The sequence below is a fragment of the Diplotaxodon limnothrissa genome, linkage group LG13 (assembly GCF_057381915.1).
Source record: "Diplotaxodon limnothrissa isolate DT_005_m linkage group LG13, D_limnothrissa_male_GT1.1, whole genome shotgun sequence".
Lineage (NCBI taxonomy): Eukaryota > Metazoa > Chordata > Actinopteri > Cichliformes > Cichlidae > Diplotaxodon > Diplotaxodon limnothrissa.
Genome location: NC_140608.1, coordinates 25,722,984 through 25,744,908, shown reverse-complemented (window position 1 = coordinate 25,744,908; position 21,925 = coordinate 25,722,984). Strand labels below are relative to the sequence as shown.

The window sequence follows — 21,925 nt, the reverse complement described above, 5'->3', positions numbered from 1 at the left end:
ATCTGGTTAGTGTCATGGTTTTCCCCTTATTAGAATACCCTAAGGAACATTTTATATAGTTAAAGATCCTTTTTTTTCAATAACACCAACCTTCTTCTGTGCCTGCCTCTCCATTAGAGCATGTATGTGCTGTGCTGTGGCATGGCTGCTCACCATATGGCAGCAGGGACACGGAGAATCTCTTGCTCTCTAGTTTTCTCTCTGTGTGCCAAGCTCTGCTGTTCCTCCTCCATCCCTTCCCCTCCCTCTCTTCCGTCAGAGAACTCACCATGCTGAGCTGCCTGGGTGTACTCTCACCTCCCCCACTCCCTCCATCTATCTATGCTCCCATCCTTTCCTTATATCACTCTCTCTCCTATGCCCCTACAGTTTCTGATGGAAATCATAACTTTTTTTTTTTTAAGCTGGGTTTGAAGGTTTGAAATCTTATAGAAAAAGAACAGATTATAGTTTTGGGAAACCCCGCCAAAGGGAGGAGGGAGGGGGGATTATTCCAAAACTGACAGTGGTAATTTAGTACGCATCATGATGAGGGTACAGTATGCACTGCTTCTCAGCTCGCTAAATGATTTTCTCTTTCTCGTCATTTCTTCCTCTACTTTTCTCACCTCCCGTTCCTGCTCCTTCTCCTCATATACTTCTCTGACTGCTTTTCCACCCACTCTCTCCTCATCCTCGCTCTTTCTCACTTCTTGCCTCTCCTTTTCTTTACCACTCTAATGTGCCTTCCTCATTCTGTTGAAATGATGCTCATCTTGCAATCGTGAAACGCATCTCTGGAAATAAAAATGTATCTTGACTCTTCCGACAAATTTCATCACTGGTTTGTCACCGTCTGAAGCAAGCAGCTCTCGCTCACGAAGGCCTCTGCTGCAGGGAATGCCTGTGCACTCAAACTACTTTCACTCCTTGGTTTATCTCAGTAGAAGTAAGAAACCCTGCTTTTAAACTGCATTCAACAACAGTCAGGCAATGTTTTGTCTTTTTTATGAGCAGTCTTCGTTTCCAATCAAACAAGACAAAGGGCAAATTAACTGTACAGAAAAGATGGACATACTTGTGACAAACTCGGACATGTTTGAAATTCTCTGCCAACATTACTTTCGTTACTTTTAAAGCATTTATAGCACCCTATAAATCTCCATTACAATGTGAGGGGCTTTCTCTCGATGTTGTTAATCAAGGTCTGTGCCTCATCCCAGTTCTCTTCCGGGGGGCTGCTCGAAAAGCACAGAAGCAGCGAGAAAATGGCTAAAAAGGAAAAAATGTGAGGAGAGGAGTGAGAAGAAACTCTGGCTCTGTCATGTAGACTTAATTACTCAGGCTCACACACGCTAACATACAAACACACACTTATAAATAGACAAATACCAAGGGATGACTTTTTTGGGGGGAGGGGATTATTTTTAAGATGAGATAAAGCACCGAGTGTAGAACAGTGAAGGAGAGTGAGTGAAATGAAGCCAAGCTGTAAGAGAAAATTAAAAAAATAAAACACAGAACAAAAGATAAATTTAAGGAGAGAGCGAAGGAGAGCGAGGCAGGACAGATGGAGAGAGCACCAGAGCCAACGGTGGAGCTAAGTGGGTAGTGTGCTCCCCAGACAGCGCTCCATATGGCCTGGCAATGCCATACACAGCCAGGCAGCACAAACACATGCATACACACTGCACTCAGACACACACAAGTACCCAAACACTCCCCGCACAAACAATCAAATTCACACACGTAGTGCATATTGACACATTAATTACCATGTACCCACACATGTACAGAGTTCAGTCTGAGGAGCGATGCGACTCCAGCCGCTCTTTTAAAGAATACTAAACCATCACGTTTGATGTGTTGATATTTGGTGTTTGAAGGCACCAAATTTACTGTAAGCACAAAAAATTTAGGTTAGCGGCGGCAGAGATTTGTCCAGCTGGACAGATTTATATTTTACCGCGTGAAGGGGAAGGAGAGCAGTTTTGTGCAGCCTTCAGTTGTCTGTTCACCGAATTCAGTATGTACAACATTTGTTCGTGTGATTTTGAGCCAAGACGTGACAAGAAACGTTTTTTTCTTTTTTAAATCGTCGCTCTCAGATATTCGTCCAATGCTGCGGCTGCTGCCCATAAGCCAATACATGAGCCTGCGTAATCGTTGTGTTGCTCCCAAGCATTGAAAAATTTGGAGGGTCGTGCCAGGAAGGGCATCCTGTGTAAAAGGTTTGGCAGTCCAAACATGGAGATAGACCAGGGCGATGTGACCAAAAATATTTATCACGATATATATTTGAAAATTTGCGATAACGATATAACCGATGATATAATTGACACTAGACAAAATACTTTACAACTCCACAACTTTATTAGTGCAAAAAAAAAACCCATCAATGTATTTTCACTTGAACAAGCAGCTGTTTTTATGTGCATTAAAGTTATATAAAAATTTAACAGTGCAAAATTCCTTGCTGACAGTTTAACCAAAAGGCATTTCCAGTGGAAACTGGCCGACATATCCTCAGCATAACCATGTATAATATCCACAAAACTTAAAAGAAGTTATACACACACAATACGGTAATATTATGCTGAAGCACAGTACGTATCACTCCGCGAGGCTCCTGCCTACGATAGCCGTAATGCTCCGACAATCCATCAAGCGGTGCGGCGTCGTAGCTCAGCAAAGTCGTACTAAAACATTTGACAGATTTTCGAGCGCCGTGTACATAAAATCGTTTCGAGGTCAGTAAACACAACCAGAACTCATACATAAGGCACACGGGATTATAAGGGGCTCTGTCGATTTTCAGAAAAGTCAAAGGATTGATTTTAAGTGTATTTTCCAAAAAACACGGTAATAACGACGGCCCGCTAGCATGCTCTACCAAAAATAGTGCTTTGTTGTGTATCTGACGGACGAAAGCTAAACCAGTTCCACACTGAAGTTTTCACATTTTTACAAACCAATTCTGGTTCATCCGTTTCATTCAGCAATACGCTTTCGCCCTCATTCTTCGTCGCTGCCATGCTTTTTCCACCATGTGTGTATGAAAACAAAGGCACTGCGCATGTGTGTTTTACCCAAATTCTATCGCGATATTTCATTTTCTTATCGTTGCCCAACATTATACCGGTATTACAGTGAACGGTATGATATGGAGATCACAGTGATTCCATACCTGATTGGTCCAGGCCTGGAAAGAGGCGGCTGTGGCGAAGGTAGCAGCCCAAAGAAGAAGAAAAAAAAGATGGCTTCTAACGCAGTTTTAGTAAGTCCTATAAAATTTGCCAACACAACACGTAGCAGAAAACAGGAAGGTAGATTTTGCCCAGTTACCTGACAGAAAGAGCAGAGGGTGAGATAAAGTGACCAGCAAACTTTGCAGCCCTTCAGTTTATAGTTACTACTTTGATTTTATGTTCAGAATACCGGTACATATCGCTGCATGTAGAATAATAAAGTAATACTTAGGAATTGGATCTTCTGAGATCTTCTAAGGTCTAAACCATCATCTGTGACCCTACCCCTAACCCTAAATTATTATTTTTTTAATCTATTTTGGTCTTTCCCAATTAAGGTGGTTGTTGGATTGTCTTTAGAGTTGGAAACCCTGCTTCTGAGGGTGCAATCATTCTCTGAAACCGCAGTTTCAGTATCAGAATTAGAGAAACTTTATTAACCCCAGAGGGAAATTAAGTTGTCATAGCAGCAAATATACAACAAACATCAAGCACTTATATAAAATGAGTGTAGAAAAAGAGATATTGATAGATAAATATTAAGATAAATAGACAAATATAGGGATAAAGGTATAAATATGCATATACATATAAATATAAAAGGACAACAGTGTGCAAATATTTGTCGTGGTGTACAAAAGTGACAGGATGCAGGTTCTTTTATATCTTGGTTTTTGGGCGATGGTTTTGATTCGTAAACTTTTTTGAGGGAGGGGCTGGGCGGCTGGTTGAAAACTGGAAGGAATGAGAAAATTTGTCTTTGAGTCTTTGAGCTAGCCTTTTGAGTTTTGACTTTTAAGTTTGGTGAATTATGTAGCTGGGAGGGACACGAAGTAAAACTAAATACCAAACACACTAAAACAGAAACTAGTGGATATATTAGAAAAGGATGTTGAATAAGGAGCTGCTGGGCAGGATGAAAAGACTACAGAGGAGAATCATGGATGTAGTGAAGGAGGATATACAGAGGGTTGGCGTGACAGAGGCGCACAGAGAATACGGTGAGGTGGAGGCAGATGAGTCGCTGTGGCGTCCAAGGGTAGGGTATATTTAAATCTCAAACAGATTCAGAACTGATCTGTACAAGCCTTATTCCTCCAGTAACAATTCAGAGAAATTTTGACCCAGCACCCTTGCACAACGCAAGTTATTTTGCTGCCTCCAGAAGCTTCTCTTCCCTTTGCATTGTGATTTTTCTAGCTGTTTCTTCACTAAATTTCTCTGCTGCTTTTTTACGTCTTAAAGGTGGCGACTGGTTTAAGGGCAAATAAGTTGACTGTTTCTCAGTGACAATCAACGGATTGTCACTGAGAAAAACAATGAAGTTTAGTCCCCTTGAAAACCACGAATGGACCCTCCAAAAAGCACATGTGCATGGTCCATGCGTGATGTTTTAGAAAAAGGGTTCATATTTGTGTTCATGACAAAAAACGTTCTTTAGTGCAACACTAAGCTACACGCTTGAACATCTTTGTTTGAGTCACGCTAATCATATCATATCATTTCAATCCTTTCTGCTGATGTCTGTATAGCAACCTCCAGTCAAAACCATTCACGTATCTGATGCTCACTGTGAGTCTTATTCAGTACGCATGGAAACCTCTCACACGTACAGAAATGTGAGCGTGTGTCAGGTCCCTTCCAGATCCCCGCTGAAGCAGAGACTTGCGGGAAGACCAGGATAACTGCCAATCCCTGTAGGGAGTAAGGAAGTGACTCCTCGCCAATCCCAGGGCTCACCGAGGTTACTATGGGGCTGCTGGGCCATTGCCATGGTACCCTGCCATCAGGGGACACCTGGCCAACCGCATTTGTTGATGTGAGGTGTAAACATCCTTACACCGCAGTACATCCATGCTGCCTCGACATTAGCTCTGGGGGAGCGATGAAGATTTTTGGACTATGGGAACAGTCCAAAAAAGTGTCAACCCTAAACAGAGACAATAATCAATCAATATTATGAAGGCTATACTTCCAAATGTCATGTAATTATTTCAATAACTTTACACAAAAAAAGGTTGAAATTCAATTTCATAAAAGCCTGAGTAATTATTAAGATAATTAATTTTGGCAAATTAGTATTCTAATAAACACAGGTCACTGCGCAAAATATGATAAAATATTAATAAAACAAAACATACTCATTGAAAATAACACAAGTTCTTTACTGACGTACATTGTGACAATAGTAAGATAACTGGATGAAAGCCCTGCATATGGTGATTAACTACAGATGAAGGGTTACTTGTTCCCATACAGACAGAGAAAACGCTACAACTCCTGGTTTTATTTTTTAAGGGTTTTTTTTTTTTATAGATTGAAAACGAAGCCATGAGATTAACTGAAAAAGTGGACAGTATTCAAGTCTAGAATAAAATGTTTTTTCTCACAAAGCTTCCAGATTACCAGCAGCTCAACCAGCAGCTCACCAGAAGTCTATTGCTGTGACTACTGAGCTAATCAACCTGACAAACGTTTGGCATAAACTGACAATCACGAGCCAGGTTTGCTCCCTACGGTTTTTACAATATTTCTGTGAGTTATAGGGATGTCAATCCAGAAGCAGTTCTTGTATAGAAACACTTCCCAGTAGTCTGTTTGCCTAACGATTCCGCTTATCGGTTTCACTTGTACTTGAGCTACAATCAGCTGATTATAGTTCGGCACCTGCACAGACAGCATGCTAAGGCTAAACTAGCCAGGAACCCAGAGTGATGTTAAAGCTGAGTGAATGCTGACCCCAGCCCAGCAGTCAGACCCTGAACTTCAACAGGTAACAAATGGATGAGCAGTCAGACTGTAGCCTCCATTTCTACCTGCTCATTTTTCTATAGTAAATCACCGTGGCGATGGCTTTAAAGTCTCTTTGTGCTGGTTTCCATCTTTGCTTTGTATTCAAAACTAAATGCTAACAGAAAGATCATATGTCCTCATTAGGATAGGGATTTGTGTTAGTGTAGGCCTCTAGCCTGTTGGCTTAAATTGTTAAATGCTAATTATAAAACAATGTGTTTCAGGTCATTTTATAAAGAAATGCAAAAGTAATGTATTGAGTAGTGTAATGAATTACTGTCTCCTGGGAGTAACAAACTAAATTACTTTTAAGGAAAGTGTTCTGTGTAATATGTGTAATACATCCACTCCACTCTGATCACAACAAAAAGGGGGAATTCCTCCAACATGCACACACTTTGCAATGCAAATGAGCCAATGAGAATCGATAAGAGAATCACAATCTCTAAATTCTTAAGAATTACCATTCTCAGTGAGTAAACACTACACTGAGGTGTACTTAATAACTAGTTGATCAGCTCATATCGAGTTGATCAAAAGAATGGAGCACCATACCATAATGTTAATTAATTAAACAATCATTTTCTGCCAACTTCACCAGACACATATTTACCTAACAGCCAACAAGATTCCACAGCTGAGACACCTTATATGCTGCTAATTGGCAATAGATGCTGTTCATAAGATTTTATCTTTCTGGCTAACAATGCTAGCTCAACTTGGTCAGTAGGTGACCAGCTTATTAGCCACTATGATAAGGTACAATAAGCTAAAAAGACTTCAAAGGTTACAAACTTTTGATTGACCAGTGTCGGAGTGTTAAAGAACAGCTTTGAAATTCTCATGAGTTGTCGCAAAAGAAAAATTACCATCATAATCCAGCTACCCCTTCGGCGCCAGCTGTGGGCTCAAGGCCGGAGCCGAACAAAAACTCCCTGATAACGACTGTGTTGAGTCTGTTCCTTCCCATTCCATGCAAGGCCACCTGGGTTGGCTGGAAGACTGTTTACTTAGCCTGGCGGGGCGAAGGACACTGTCTCAGCTGAACTATGGACACGTACACACATACATATACTAGAGCTGGGCGATATGAGATTTTTTCATATCACGATATGTTTTTTTCATTTCAGGCGATAACGATATCTATCACAATATAAGCCAAATAACTATATTTGTAAGATTTAAATGTGCCGTTGCTCACAAGTAAAATGTGAAATAATCAGCAGCTTGTTTTTATTTAAATATTTATTTCCCATAATAAGTTCAACAGGGTAGATGTACTTAAGGAACATGAGACTTTTTCAGATAAATAAAGGCAAATATTGCAAACTACACAAAAGGCAGCCGCTAAAGCGTTTAAGTTTCAAAATAGAACAAACGAAACAGACTAAATTGTCAATTCCACTTAGAAACAAAATATTAATTCTAAAAATAAATCTTAGTTTGTTTTACAGAAGAACAGACAAAACTGACTAACTTTTGTCAATATCAAATAAACTGAGAACTAAAAGGAAATTCTCAATCTCTCCTTGTTGTATAGCTTAGCTTTTCAAACAGTTTTAACAGTTACTTTAGTCTGACAAAAGCCGAATGACGAATTAGCGCTTCCAATCAGAGACTGAGGCTACGTCCACACGTACACGGGTATTTTTGAAAACGGAGATTTTCCGTTTTCGTTTTAAAAAATAATCCGTCCACACATAAAGGCAGAAATGAAGGAAAACGCTGCTATGAACATGCCAAAGCAGCAGGTGGCGCTAGATTCCTAACCGTGCAGAAATGTTGGCCAATCAGAAGTCTAGAAGCCTCGGTGGGAAAAAGTAAACAAAGCTGCGGCATAGAAGCAGAACCGAGTCGTATGTGTGGACGGACAGTAACTGTGTATATGTAAGCATTTAAACACTGCAGAGAGTAGAATTAACAGTATTGTAGAAATTCATTTCACCGAAACAATAACGTGGCGCACAGTGTGACGCATGCACCAGTTTATTGTATTTCCAGACTTGCTTTCGGCACAATTTACAGTGCACGCTACTCTGTTTTTTGTCAGACTTGAAATAGCCGAAATACCTTCACACTACGGAACTTCTTTGGCTCTTCCGTTCGACAATCTCTCCGGCATTGGAACCATCATCTGTTTTCTCTTTGGTCACGCTCGGTTGATTTTTCTAGTCGGCACACTCATTTCCTCCATTACCCGGGCGGTACGGTGGCTGGCTGCTTCCCAAACAAACACACGTGCGGCTTGGCACTTGTGCTGTACGTAACAAGTCACGCGACGTGACGCTGCGGCTGTGATTGGTTCGGCTCTGCGCTACTTAATTTGGATTGGCTGACCTTTTTTTTTTTTTTTTTTTAAGAGGACAAGAGCGGCGAAGTCTATCGCGATAGTTTAATTTCTCTATCGAGTAAAAGTTATATCGCGATACATATCGTTATCGTTCTATCGCCCAGCTCTAACATATACTGATACTGATAAGCACTCACTGACGCATCACCCTCCCTACCCCGGATCCAACGCCACCTCCAACGCTTACCTCCCCTCTGATGTGGACATCGGGTCAGTTGGAGGTGCAGTCAAAAGATTGCAGCGGTCCCAGATCAGATGTACACACTGGAACACTTTCCCATGTTGCTGTCTGTGTTTATTGTGCTATGGTGTGTTGATATCTGTGCATTCCTGTATTATCCTTCTGTGTTACACATTTCAATGTTTTTTGTCCTCGCTACCTAGCCTGACCTGTCTCCCCAATGTGATGTTTGTGTATTGTATGTACGGTCGGTAAGGTCTGTCATCTCGGTTGTGGGCAAAAGACCTGCAACTGACAAATAAAGGCTATCCCATCTCATCTCATCTCAAACCAGGTACCATGTTATCTAGGGTCTTTAGACTGACTGTGCTAGACGCACTCTTTTAATTTCTCTTGCTGTAGCTATTTAGCTACAGCTAAATATTACTGACACTATGTTAGCAAAGAGGAAAATGCAAAACTATTGATCTGTTTTGGAAAAGATAATTTTTAAGTAATGTTAAGCTATACTACTACTATAAATTCAACCCAAGTGCAGCCTAGTGTTTGGATAGGAATTAAAAACTTTATCCTATCACAAGCCAGTTACAGCTAAGGAGAGATTATCGATCACAGTAAAGATTAAAAGCTGAGACATACAGTGATTGGCCACAGCTCCATCACCACACCTGTAAATGAAAGCACAGCTCTGAGTTTAAGTCTTACCACTATCCAGGTGGACGGGTTAAAAAATAATCCAACAACCTAAAGTTGTTATGAAAGATGAAAGTATCATTTACTCATACCAGGGTGTAACGTAATTGTTGTTTTTGTTGGTATTTTAACTCTAAGGTGCCTCAAGTGGCCAATCTAGGAAGTGAAGTTTTTGACATTTTCACATTTTGTTCATTTTTGTAGCCCAGACGCTGCTAGGTGGTGTCTGCCCAATGCATTTTTATTTAAATTTAACCAAATCTCAGAAATTACATGTATGCTTATAGTAGCTCAGCAGTTATTCCAGTGGTTGCTTTACAGACATGATATTGTCTCTATCCCAGTTCAGTGCCCCATGAAAGGCTGAAGGAAAAGTGACTGTAACGTCTGGTGTTCACAGGAATTGCGTTGGGAACACTAACCAGATAAGCGCAGATTGTATAATGTTAAAAATGAGGGTCATATTGTGGGATTCCTCAGAAAAGCAGATGTGCTCCAGCTGACTTACTCTGTAATCCCACCTCACTTTCTGATCCAGCGAGACACTCACACACACTCCAACACACATACAGTGCAAATAGCACATAAACAAGCTTTATCCTTTGATCATTGTGTGGCAAAAAAAAAAACAATTTCTGGCTGCAGACGTCACTGCAAACAGGAATGCATGGAAACCCGGTTTTCAGTCCACAAATAAGCCAACGAAGACGGGGGTCCTTGTATGACATCAAAGAGTGTTTTTAAAGCAGCACTGGCAATTCAGGTCTGTATTAACGACTATTGATCAAATAAGCAGACTTTAAAACACACACACACAGACACACACGCAGCGGTGGAAAGATGATCACTGAGCAGTTCCATTATAAAGAATTGTTTCTGACCAACCCATCAAGCATCCAATTCCCACTAATTGGAGATGAGATGGGAAGGGTTATTTCGGAGAAAGCTAACCTCTAACCACCTGCACTCTCAGTAGGATGTTTGCTGGAAAGCTTGCTAATGAACTGGAGTGTTCAATTTACAAGTATGTAGAAGTAAATAGGCTTTGCTGGCAACGCTAAAGCCCAAAGTATATTTCACACAATAAATCTACACATGAAAGTTTCATTTTTGCAACGTTAGTCAATACAGAACCATTGGAGTTTCCTAGATAATTGATTGATACGAGTATTATGATCAAGGTTCAAGGTTCTGGCGTACTTGGATTGCCTTATTATCATATTCGCCAACAAACGACTGCACAAGCTCAGAAAACAGACGTTCCTTCATACAATCCTGGATCAAACTCATAATTGACTTTTTTAATAATAGATTGTGTTCAGTTTTTCATAACTTTGTACTGTTTTAACTAAAGGATGCCTATTGAAAAGGTGAACATTATTCTACTGGTTAATGTTGAGTTTTGACTTTCACTTCCTTAAGAAACCAACAAAATACTACGACAAAATAATTTGCAGTACTTTATTCCAAAGTTGGAATAAAGACGGCAGGAAGAAGTAACTTTACTGATAAGCACTGTTTGTAGGTATGCCATGAAAACATTTAATGATATACTGAACAAAAGGACCTTCACCCTATAGATGAAAGCTCAGCCTGACGATATATCATTTCTATTGAAAAGTACTGACAAGGTGTCATGGTCCCTGTGCCTCACCAGCTGATCCTGTATTAGGCAACATGTGTTTTCTCTCTCTCTCTCTCTCTCTCTCTCTCACCTGCCGGGGCGGTGCTCATTTTGGGCTCCCGCCCCTGGCCCACGCACCTGCTGCCTATCGGGATGATCACAAGGCCGATTTAAGACAGCAGCACTGTGTCACTCGTCGCTGGATCGTTGAGCTATCAGCGTCAGTCGCTCAGTAGTTTGTGAATCTGAATCTGTGAGATCGTTCCGTCTGTTCGCCTCTAACTGAAATTTCTGTGTACAGATCTTTCCCGGACCTTTCCCTGCCTGCCTGTCATCCCGTGGACGAGTGAGTGGATTGTGTTTACCCAGTGTGGGGAGTGAAGAGACAGAGAGCCTTTGGAGGGCGTCAGCTTCCCGTCTTTCCCCTCACATACCCCGGAACCCTGGACCCCCCTCCCCTCCCTCCAGCACGTTGTAAATAGCATCACCTGGTGTCGTTGTGTAAATAAATTTGTAAACCCTGTAAAGAGTCCCGGTCTGCGCCTGAGTCCGTTAATTAAAACCTGACACAAGGGGTGGAAGAAACAATCGGTACTGTATATCTCACAATAATTTCTGCAGCAATACAGGGACACCAAATATTGATATTTTATTAAATAAATCAAAATACTGTGGGAATGCTATGAGTAAGAGGTCTCATCTAATCCACCACCATCCTGAGATAACGCTGGGTGAGTAAACTTACAGTATATTGAATCGAGTCTGAATGAGCCTTGGCCAATGAGTGTGACTCAAGGAGACTCGACTCAACTGTCTTAATGGGCTCAAATTGTATTCTGGTTATATATCTATAGAACAGGAAGACAGCTTACATATCTTTTGACATGTCTATCTAAAATCTCCAATCATTATACACTGGATTGAGATCTGATGATTTTGACACTAATCAAACCATTCAGTGACCCATATACCTAAAAAATGGGTGTAGTGTTATTCTAGGAGACCACTCCATTGGGATAAAAATGTCTTATTGTCATAGGATAACGGTGATCACCCCAAAAAACTTTATTTTGATTTGCAGTGGCTTTTTCCCCTAAAGCTGGGGTATCAAACATAGGGCCCGGGGGCCAAAATCAGCCCGGCAAAGACCCCAAATCTGGCCCACTAGATTAGATTTTGAAAGAGGGCATACGTTTTGGACTTTTAACTGTATTTTTAAAGGTGGAACAGCTTTTGCTACTAATAAAGACCTTCCCCATGACCATTTGTATGACACAAAAGTAAATAAGTAATAGCTTAACACTGAAATGACAGGAAAGTTCCTGTTTTTCACTATCTACTATAGAAATTTCAGTTTTTTACAATGGGGCCACATAGAAAAAATGAATTTTTAGTGAATTAACAAAATGTTTCTATTTAATAATAATAATAGGTTATTCTGGCCAATGCACTACTAGAACTTTTTCTGTATAATAATATTAAGATGTCTCAGGTATCGGGTCAGGGATAGCTCAGTAGGTATAGTGGTATAGTGGTGGCCCCATGATCGAAAGGTCGGGGGTTTGATTACAGCTAAGCAAGGTACCATCCGTACACACTGCTCCTCGGGCTAAATGCAGAGAGGAATTTCCCAACGGGGATCAATAAAGTATACATTATGATTAAGTGTGTAGTTATACTTCTTTACACTTATCGAAAGGGGGAGTTTCACTGATCCAGCCCACTAGAGATCAAAGTGGGCTGTACGTGGCCCACAATGTAAAATGAGTTTGACATCCCTCCTCTAAGGGGACAAATGGACCCAAACCATGTCAGCAAAATGTCCCACACAGTAACATGACACTGGATTCTTTCAGTCTAGTTCAAGTGTTTTTTTCTTTTATATGTACACTATGCTGAAACTGCATACGTAAAAGATAGACAAAAGTATTGGACAACATCTAAAAAACTGAATTCGAGCATGGTACTGTAATAGAATACCATTCCTGCAACAAGTCAGTTTGTGAAATTTCTTTCCCCATAATAGAGAGTCCATGATCCCATGATGTTTCCTTGATGTAAGTGGTATTTTTACAAAGTGAAAACATTTTAGAACCACAACCACTCAGCCATGAACTCACGTAACATCACAGAGCGGGGTCACTGAGTGCTAAGGCCCACAGTGCATAAAGGAAACCAGCGATCAGCTCCTATACCTGCACAGGTACAAACCTCCTGTGTTAAGGTTAGCATAAAAACTGTGCACCAGAAGCCTCGTGGCATGGGTTTCCATGGCTCCTGCAGGACTAATGTGTAGGTTTCCCAAGCTGTTGTCCATATGGTGTATTATGTAAAGAATACAGGCTGATCTCTATAGATATGTATCTTAATCAGAAATCTTAATTCCCAAAAAATGGGTCTAGACATCAGCCCAATAAATCTAGTATGAGCCAAACTATAAATCTAAGCTAACAAAAATATAGTGATTCGTAGTTACAAGTGATTGAATACTAATAATATATTACTATAATAATTATGAATACTAAATTAAAGTGCAAGTGTGATAAAGATCTTTGGTTTGAAGTTTAGCTTTAGTGCAATATATGATCATGCTAACCTTTGACAGAGAAGAGAGACTGATTATTATAGAAGAAGGTATTATTAGATTGCTGTATCCTCTTTTACAGTGAATGAAATATAAAACAGAGTTAAAAGAAAAAAATAACTAACTGGAAGAGACCTCATTTTCACTTAGCAAGCAGCCACCAAACAGCTAACAGCCAGTTAGCTTGACTGTATATAGGGAGAATGTTTTCCAGGTAGAAAGCTGCATTATGCTAGCTAAGGGACAGTGCTTACCTTCTCTATGTTACATAGTAGGTGAGCATAACAGTTTCTTCTTTTCATTCTTCATCTCTACCTAAAACTGTTTTATGTGTCTTCAGAAGCATGCATCCATCCTAAAAGTTTGTGTACAGCACCAGCTTCCACCAACAAAGCTAGTGAGTAAATATGACTAGAACAAAACCTAGTTTAGATACTCCACTGACATTTCCATTCATTCTAAAGGAAACGATAAAGCCTTTCAGGTGAGACATTGCTGCTAATTCAGCTTTTTAGCAGTCTTTAGGAGGCATCATTTCCCATAACCCCCAGCGCTTTGTGACCTCAACGTCACAGCTCAACAGAAGAGTACAGGGATCACAGCTAGCTGACAAGTCCATAAAAAAGACTGAACACTTATAGGTTACTAGACAACAGAGATTATATCAGCTAAAACAACAAGAGGATTACTAAGCATTTAAGATATGGACGAAATCAAATCACTATACTCTCCCTGACAATCTTCAGGTTTTTCTAATGAAACCGGAAGTTTTTTTCTGCCATCATTAAGTTTGAAATGCCAAAGATTGTATAAATTCAGAAATCTGCATCAAAATCAAAAAAATTGTTACATTGCATCTGATTTTAGAAGGCAAGAAAACGAAACATAAATCCCATTTGCTTTTGAAACTTGGATTTAAGGATCTTAGGTGGGTTTTTTCTAAAGGAAAATGATGCCTCATGTTGCATAAATCTGTTCGAACATGTGAGAGGAAGATGACGCGAAAGTCACACAACCGCATGATAGAAGTCATTCCTCCAGACGAGCAGTTTTGGCAGAAGAGACGAGCAAATTGTGAGACACACAGAGCATCTGAATCCAGCCTTTAACCAGCCACTCTACGGAGGAGGAAGATAACATCAGCTAGTCTCTAATGACTCAGGCTCTGGACTGGACTCATCAGACCAACCATGTCCTTCTTTACAGCGGAAGCTCTGTAGGTTGCCGCCTGACAGATGACAGACAGCAATTGGTCTGTTTGTGTGTGTCTTAGAGACACAGAATGCTAAAATAAAAGTTTAATAAACATAGAAAATAAATCTAAACGTCTAAATGACGTGCCGTGTATTTCTGTTCCACTTAAGGTATTATGCAAATTGCATAATAATGGCTTGAGTCACACTTGCAAAAAATAATCACCATCGTGCGTGTTTATCTTTAATACCGCTGATTCATCTGAGGTGTAAAACTGAATTTCACAACAAACATGAGAAACACCGTCTCGATTGGAGATTGAGGCCAGAAAGGCGACTTGATGCTAAAGTGACGCAAAAGCAAATATTAGCTCGCATTTTTAGCAACTTAGGGCCAGTTCCGCATCGATGGGGTGGTATTGACCTGGTGGTTAAAGAGTAGCTGTTGGCACTCACCGGACGTCGTTTTGCTGCGGGGGTTTCTTCTGTCCAACCAGGTTCACTGTTCTGGCTTGGATAGGCTTTTCTTCTCTGAAAAACACAAAGTTAGAAAAGTGCAGTTAGTCCAGCGTTTTGCTATGATTTTGTTTGATTTATGTGCTTCGTCCAGCCTTGGGGTAAAGGCTAGGGTTAAGTTCACGTCTATCCCTTTATAACTTCTACAAGGCATCTGCCCTGAATCCTACTGTCTGACAAAGCAGGGCAGACCTGTCTTAATGTTTCTCTCCTATAAGCTGATACATCTAAGCATAACAATTAGTCCAGAATTCAGTTACATATTGGTTCATTTTGGTACATTACATGCTAGCTTGTAATGTCAATAATTATCTTGTTATCTACATAAATATCTACATAAAACTTTGTGTCCTGGCATTGTTTTCTCAGTCCTTATTCAATTTTCATCCATCCGCTTCCACTTATCCTTTTCTGGAGCCTATCCCAGCTGTCATAGGACGAGAGGCGGGGTATACCCTGGACAGGTCGCCAGTCTGTCGCAGAAAACCATTCGCGTTCACACTCACACCTATGGGCAATTTGGATTAACCAATTAACCTATCCCCACAAACTGCATGTCTTTGGACTGTGGGAGGAAGCTGGAGTACCTGGAGGGAACCCACGCAAACATGGGGAGAACATGCAAACTCCACACAGAAAGACCCCGGCCTGATGGCGGAACTGAACTCAGGACCTTCTTGCTGTGCGGCAACAGTGCTAACCACCGTGCCACCGTGCTGTCCCTTATTCAATTTTATTTTTTCAATTTTACTTGTTCAGTTTTAGCAGAAATCTGCTTGAAACAGGTTCGAATCAACACTTTTTATCTTGGGAACAATCGGGATACCGCTAGGCATCGATGACGGGCCTTAGACAACACTGACATGCTTTCAGTATGTCCACTGACACATCCACAGTGTGATTCAAAACCATCTCATCCATAAACATGAACAGCAGGCTCTGATCAGTCTGATCACAGAGGGAACTCAAGAGAGAATTCCCCGCCAACACCCACGCTGTCTAAAACAGAAGACGTTTCTTTTTATTGTCAATACCGTGGGTACCCTGCTCGTTCATTATGAGACATTTTTGGCACATCAGGAATCGAGATATCTCTTCTACTGACAGTTTAAGTGCTTATACACTGACAGTAAAGGTAGCTTCGAGAACCTTGGGTTACCCCGATGTATAATATGACAATTCTTTCAAAAAAGGGGGTAAAAAAAAGTACTGTTTTACTTTGTACGTGGTACAAAACTCATAGCGAAACATCCTTGGGTTGTGTAATTCATCATAGCAAGCATCAAGGCTGAATATTTCATGTTAAAGATTCCACTGTGTTAGCGTAAAATCACAGCCTAATATTTGGTACAGTAATAGATTCAATATTATATGAAACTACAACTTATTTGTCAATCATACAAAAGGCAAAGTTCAGCATCCTCATAGCCTACATGACGGTTAGAACTACTAAGCTGTATCTTAGGCACAGGCTAAACAAGCACATCTTCAGAAGCTAGAAGATGTGTTTCTAGAAGGTGTTACAGTTCAAATAAACTCTCATATATGCACGGTTCCTCTGTTAAAGGCGTACATATGCCAGACAAGCAGAAATTCCATAAGAGGTGCTTGTCTAACTAACTCTAACCAGGTCAGCAGTCAAATTTGAGCACATATCACATATGTATAGTACAAAAGATTCTTTATCTATTTGAGCTTCTGGTATTTCCTCTGTGTTTTGTCTTCAAGGTGAGACAAGTAACACATGGAACCCTCTATAAAAATAGAAAAATAAGTTATCAATTTGAGGAACCTTTATCATACAGTACTTCAACATTGTACACCCATCAGGCAATGGTTCTAGGATTTGAGTTAAGTTGATGTTTTTTTCTGTTTGGAGCAGCCAAAGTCCTCCCATAGTCTGGTGACTTGTCAGGAGTGTACCCCAGGTCTTGCCCAATCACAGCTAGAACTGGCAACTCTGAATTGGACAATGTTTGAGAAAATGGATGGATGGAACAGTGAAATGAAAAAGCTTCTAGAAGAAAAACTGTAATACCAAAATGGAAGTATGAGACTTTGTACAATTCAGCATGTGGCTTTGAAGCCAACAATAACTCTACACCTAGACGGGTCACCAGCAGCAACCCCGTTTTAATGGGTAATGGCCATGGAGTTTCTGCTTAACACTGGATAAAATGCACACATTTGTACTATTATGACATGCCTTTATATTGAATTTAAACCAGAGTGTGGCCAGAGACACCACTCATCGATTATTGAAATTATTATTGCTTTCGATTTCCATTTTTCTACCTCAGATCATTGAAAGCAGAATACAAATCATGCCCATTATTGCTGTGGCTTTAAAGTGAGGTTTGCACGCATGCACTGTGAACATATGCGCATTAATAGAAAGTAAACTGATGTGAGTATATCTTAAACAGCTCGTAAGTGGAGCGTATTCTCTGCCTCTGTTCATTACAGCCCACACTTCCCTACTCCTGGTACACTTAGCACACATGTATTAGTCAACCAACCAGTGCAGCTTTTCAGTGCAGACCCATTCGTACGAACATACACACACAAACACACACACACACACACACACACACACACACACACACACACACACACACATACACACTGCTTTGCTAACTCAATCCAAACACTGGTGAGAGGAAACAGTGCTGAAGCCTATATAGGCTTGGACATGTGTGTGCTGACAGCCTTATCCGCAGCTTCCTCACTATGACATGAGTGAATCCACAGCTCTTTAATACATCACTGAAAATGATGCATAACCACTTAGGGCCGCAGCTATATACTGGACATTTCCTTCTTTAGAAGCAATGAATCGATCTTCCGTTCCAGTGCTGGGCCATCGTTCTGCACAGAGGGCTTAAAATAGAACAGGGACGTAAAGCTTGAGGAGCGCCTCTCTTAGGTGGGTCGTTCTGCCTTTCTTTGTACATGCATGCGTGCGGCTCCCGTGCATAACGTGCAGAAAACATGAGAAAAGGCGTCGCTTAAACTTGATGCATTTTCTGGTCCTGGGGGTGGGGGGTAAGGAGTGTGGGGGATGGTGGAGGGGGGGTGAACATATAGGTTCGTTCCTGCGCCGATTGCTGCAACAAACTGGAGCAGACTTTTCTCCATTTAATGTGGGAGAGAAGAGGTAGGATACACACAGCGATGTAAGTCACTCTTGATTCAAAATAACATGACACAGGCACCTTTTCCTTCCCTGCTAGAGGCCCACTGTTTCTTTAACAGCCTGTGTGATGTCTGCTGCAAGAGCACTGGCCTACATACAGTGCATAAGGCTGGGAAAGGCTCAACCGCACCCCAGAGCTGAGAACAGCAGCTGTTGAGATGGATGCTGCACAGATAAAAGCCAACAGGGAGGGCTTTACTATTCTCAGCGCCAGGCTTCACTGAGCCTCCTGCAATTTCCTGCTGAAATATTTCAGGGGAAGTACAAATACTTTCCACCTGACTCGGGCAGTGGCGTTGGGTGACGATGACAATCTCAAGGAAAGAAGTGCAGAAGAGAAATGTGTATGATTCATCTGGGAGGATGCTGCTGCTGCTGCTGGGTGACACACCCCTTCCCTTCTTCTTCTTCCCTCCCCTAACAAGTTACACCTGAGCCCTCACATCCAACGGGCCTGCCCACAGGAGCGTTCCAAATCTGTGAACTGGACATGCATGGACTAAAGCCTATGAGGTTCCTCCGGCACAGAGCTGCAGGCTACGTGGGCCTGTGAGTGAGTGTGTGGAGGGACCTGCAGGATGTACACACACACATACACACATGCATACATGATCACATACAGTGGAGTCCTGCAGCACGGGTCCTGCAGCTGTCACATTGTGTCCATACAGAGCAGACTTTCATGGACTTCAGAATGGAAACTGCCCAGGTCTAGTCTTCCTCTCTCTCTCTCTCTCTCTCTCTCTCTCTCTCTCTCTCTCTCTCTCTCTCACACACACACACACACACACACACACACTCACTCACTCACTCACTATCTTTTTGCTTTCCCTCTCTTACTTTAACATGGCCTCCTCTTTCGCCTCTTCCTCCCGCTGCCGAGCCAGCACAGCCATGATGATCTTCCTCTCGTCCTCCGTCAGGTGACTGAGGTCCGGCTCCGGGATGGCCGGGGCGACGGGTGGGCGCGGGCCGCCCCGAGGGCCCACCGAGGCAAACATCTTCCCCGCCGCCGCCGCCACCACCACCACCACCTTGCCCCCTTCCTCTTCCCTCTCTCCCACCTCCTCCTCTTCCTCCTCCTCTTCCCTCCTAGCCTCTGTCGGGATCACGGATAGAAAACCCGCTGGCGGAGCCCACGGATCACGACATGGCCCACGGACAAAGCGGCGGTTGGAGCATCTGATGCGGTGTTCCCATGACGGTGGCGGGGGGCACCCAGGGCGGCGGCGGCGGCGGCAGCGGGCTCGGCGCTAGCTGCGGTAGTAGTAGTAGTAGTAGTAGAGGTGGTGGTGGTGGTAGCGGTGGATGTGGCGCTTTGGTTCCCGGTTTTAGTCGCTCCTTCTCCCTCTTGCTGCTCCGCTGTCTTCTCCCCCCTCCCACCGCCCGCCCGCCCGCCTCTCCCCTCCACCGCCTCCGTTTCACGGGGAGCCCATGTCTCCGGCGGTCGCTCGCTCGCTCGCTCGGGATGATGACTCGCGGGAGGAGGACCTCTTTTCCTTCCTTCAGGCCGGGCAGAGAGGAGGAGGAGGTGGAGGAGGAGGGGGAGCGGGGGGGTGGGGGTCCCCCAAAGGCGGCTCAGGTCTTCGCTCGGTGAGCCGGGGCCGGCTGTTTGGCTGCGGGGCGAGGCGGCGACTTCTTGTTTTCCAGCGCCGCCGCTGATGCTGCTGTCAGGGAGACGAAACAGTCAATGGGACCGCAGCCCCTCGAGCGCGTTCACTCCTCTTACGGCGGGAGTGCGCAGCCCTCATTTGAGAATGGGGGCTCCACTCACCGTTAAGATGCGCGCTCACGGCTGTCTATAGCACACACGGGAAATAAAGGGTTCCTTTAAGGGTCCACTGTGCGGGTTTAACGCCGCGTGACTGCATCCAAACACGAATCCTTTTATTCGTAGCGTTGTGTTTTAAAACAAAAAGTCCTGGTGTATTTTTCACTACATACCGGTTCATAATCATAATTAAAATGTGGGAGAAAAAACAAGGTAGCTTCGGGATATTTTGAAGGAAACTATCTAAAAAAGTGAGTCGAGGTTGGGGCTAATCTTACGCTTATTACACTATTATTACATATTACTATATAATTATATGTAGCTCTTAATTTATTCTTGTTGTCTGTTTCAAGAGTTTAAACCACATTTAGACTTAATTAGGATACATTTCATATTTCATTAAGGAGCTTTAATTGAGGGTCAAAAAACTGAGGATCCAGAAAACAGCTATTTTCCTGTGGACCCCCATACAACCAGAGGCGGAGCCAGACATTTGAAACACCCGGGGCTTAGCCCAAAGAGTAGTATGCATGTGGGATTTTTTTTTTTTTTTTTTTTGGGGGGGGGGGGGGGGGGGTGTAGAAATGACTGAAAGATTAATAGGCTCTGTTCAAAAAAGAATGACTTCATATAGGGAAAAATATATATCACATGTGCAGGACACCTTAAACTAGTTTTTTAATTAAGCAGCAAGGCAGAACAAGGTCAGGGCTGTATCAAGACACGAGGACTAAACCCCAATTCAACCAGACCCAGAACTGATCCAGAATTAAAACAGGACTACAACAGTTCAAAATCAGGACTACTGAGGACTTAACCAAGACAGAACCAGAATCAGAACTAGATGATAGTAGCACTAAAAATCATCATAGACCTGCACTACACTTATTTTTTTAATTCTACCAAAGTACACTATTTAGATTGAGAAAAGTTTATATAATTATTCAGCCTTGTTGTGCAAACAAGCCTGCAGAACTTAATAAATACAGAATTTGAAAAATAACAAACCTAAAAAGAAACACTAGGTACGAGATACATGAGGACCTATGATACGGTGATACTTTTGGTAAACAACCATTTGACTAACATGTGTGTCTCACCTGCTCTTGTTCATCTGTTCTGTCCTCATTCTCCTCTCTCTCCCTCTTTGTGCTGACAATCATCAAATATACAGTTGAAACCAGATATTTACTCTTCAGATAAAAACACTTTTTTAATTGTAACATCAAATCAGACTAAATGTTTATTTTTTTAGATTGATAAATATAAAAACATATTTGTTAACTTTAAGAGTAAAGAGAGAAACTGTCTGTATTTCTTAATTGCAAATGGCACCAAATTGTATTCAAACTTGAGCCACACTTATGGAGCTCCACAGTTCTGTTCCTGGTGTTTTGGTTGATATCTCTTGATTTTCCCATGTCAAAGAAACAGGCTCTGTGTTTTGCCTTATATGCATCCACAGCTGTGCCAGCAATTTACTCACATGGACTCTACTAACCTATCAGAAGCTTCTTCAGCTCAGAATGGAATCGTCTGGAGTTTTCTTATTAATTAACAATAAATTTAGTGTACATGTACTCCTAAATTTGATGAAAGTGATAAAAATAGCTCTGTCTCTCTTTATTCTGAAATTTAACTAATTCAAAATATATTTCAATATTTATCTAAAACAAAAATTTACTCTAAATTGATGTTGTACAGTAAAAATGTTTTATGTTTTCTCCCTAAAGTGTAAATATCTGGTTACAAATGTGAATATCCTGCTGTGTACTGAAATCCCTCTTGTTTTGCATA

The 21,925-nt window shown here is 41.8% G+C and overlaps 1 protein-coding gene across 3 annotated transcripts in view; it reads right to left on the bottom strand.

The window, feature by feature from the left end:
- Positions 1-19,358, bottom strand: part of rims1a (regulating synaptic membrane exocytosis 1a) — a 114,563-nt gene extending 95,205 nt beyond the window's left edge. For all 3 annotated transcript variants that reach the window (XM_085368938.1, XM_085368937.1, XM_085368939.1), the window contains exons 1-2: positions 19,198-19,358; positions 15,102-15,176 (exon numbers count right to left, since the gene is read on the bottom strand). In XM_085368938.1, coding sequence (XP_085225064.1) covers positions 15,102-15,176; positions 19,198-19,358 — 236 coding nt within the window. The remainder of the gene's footprint in view (positions 1-15,101; positions 15,177-19,197) is intronic.
- Positions 19,359-21,925: the final 2,567 nt, after the last annotated feature.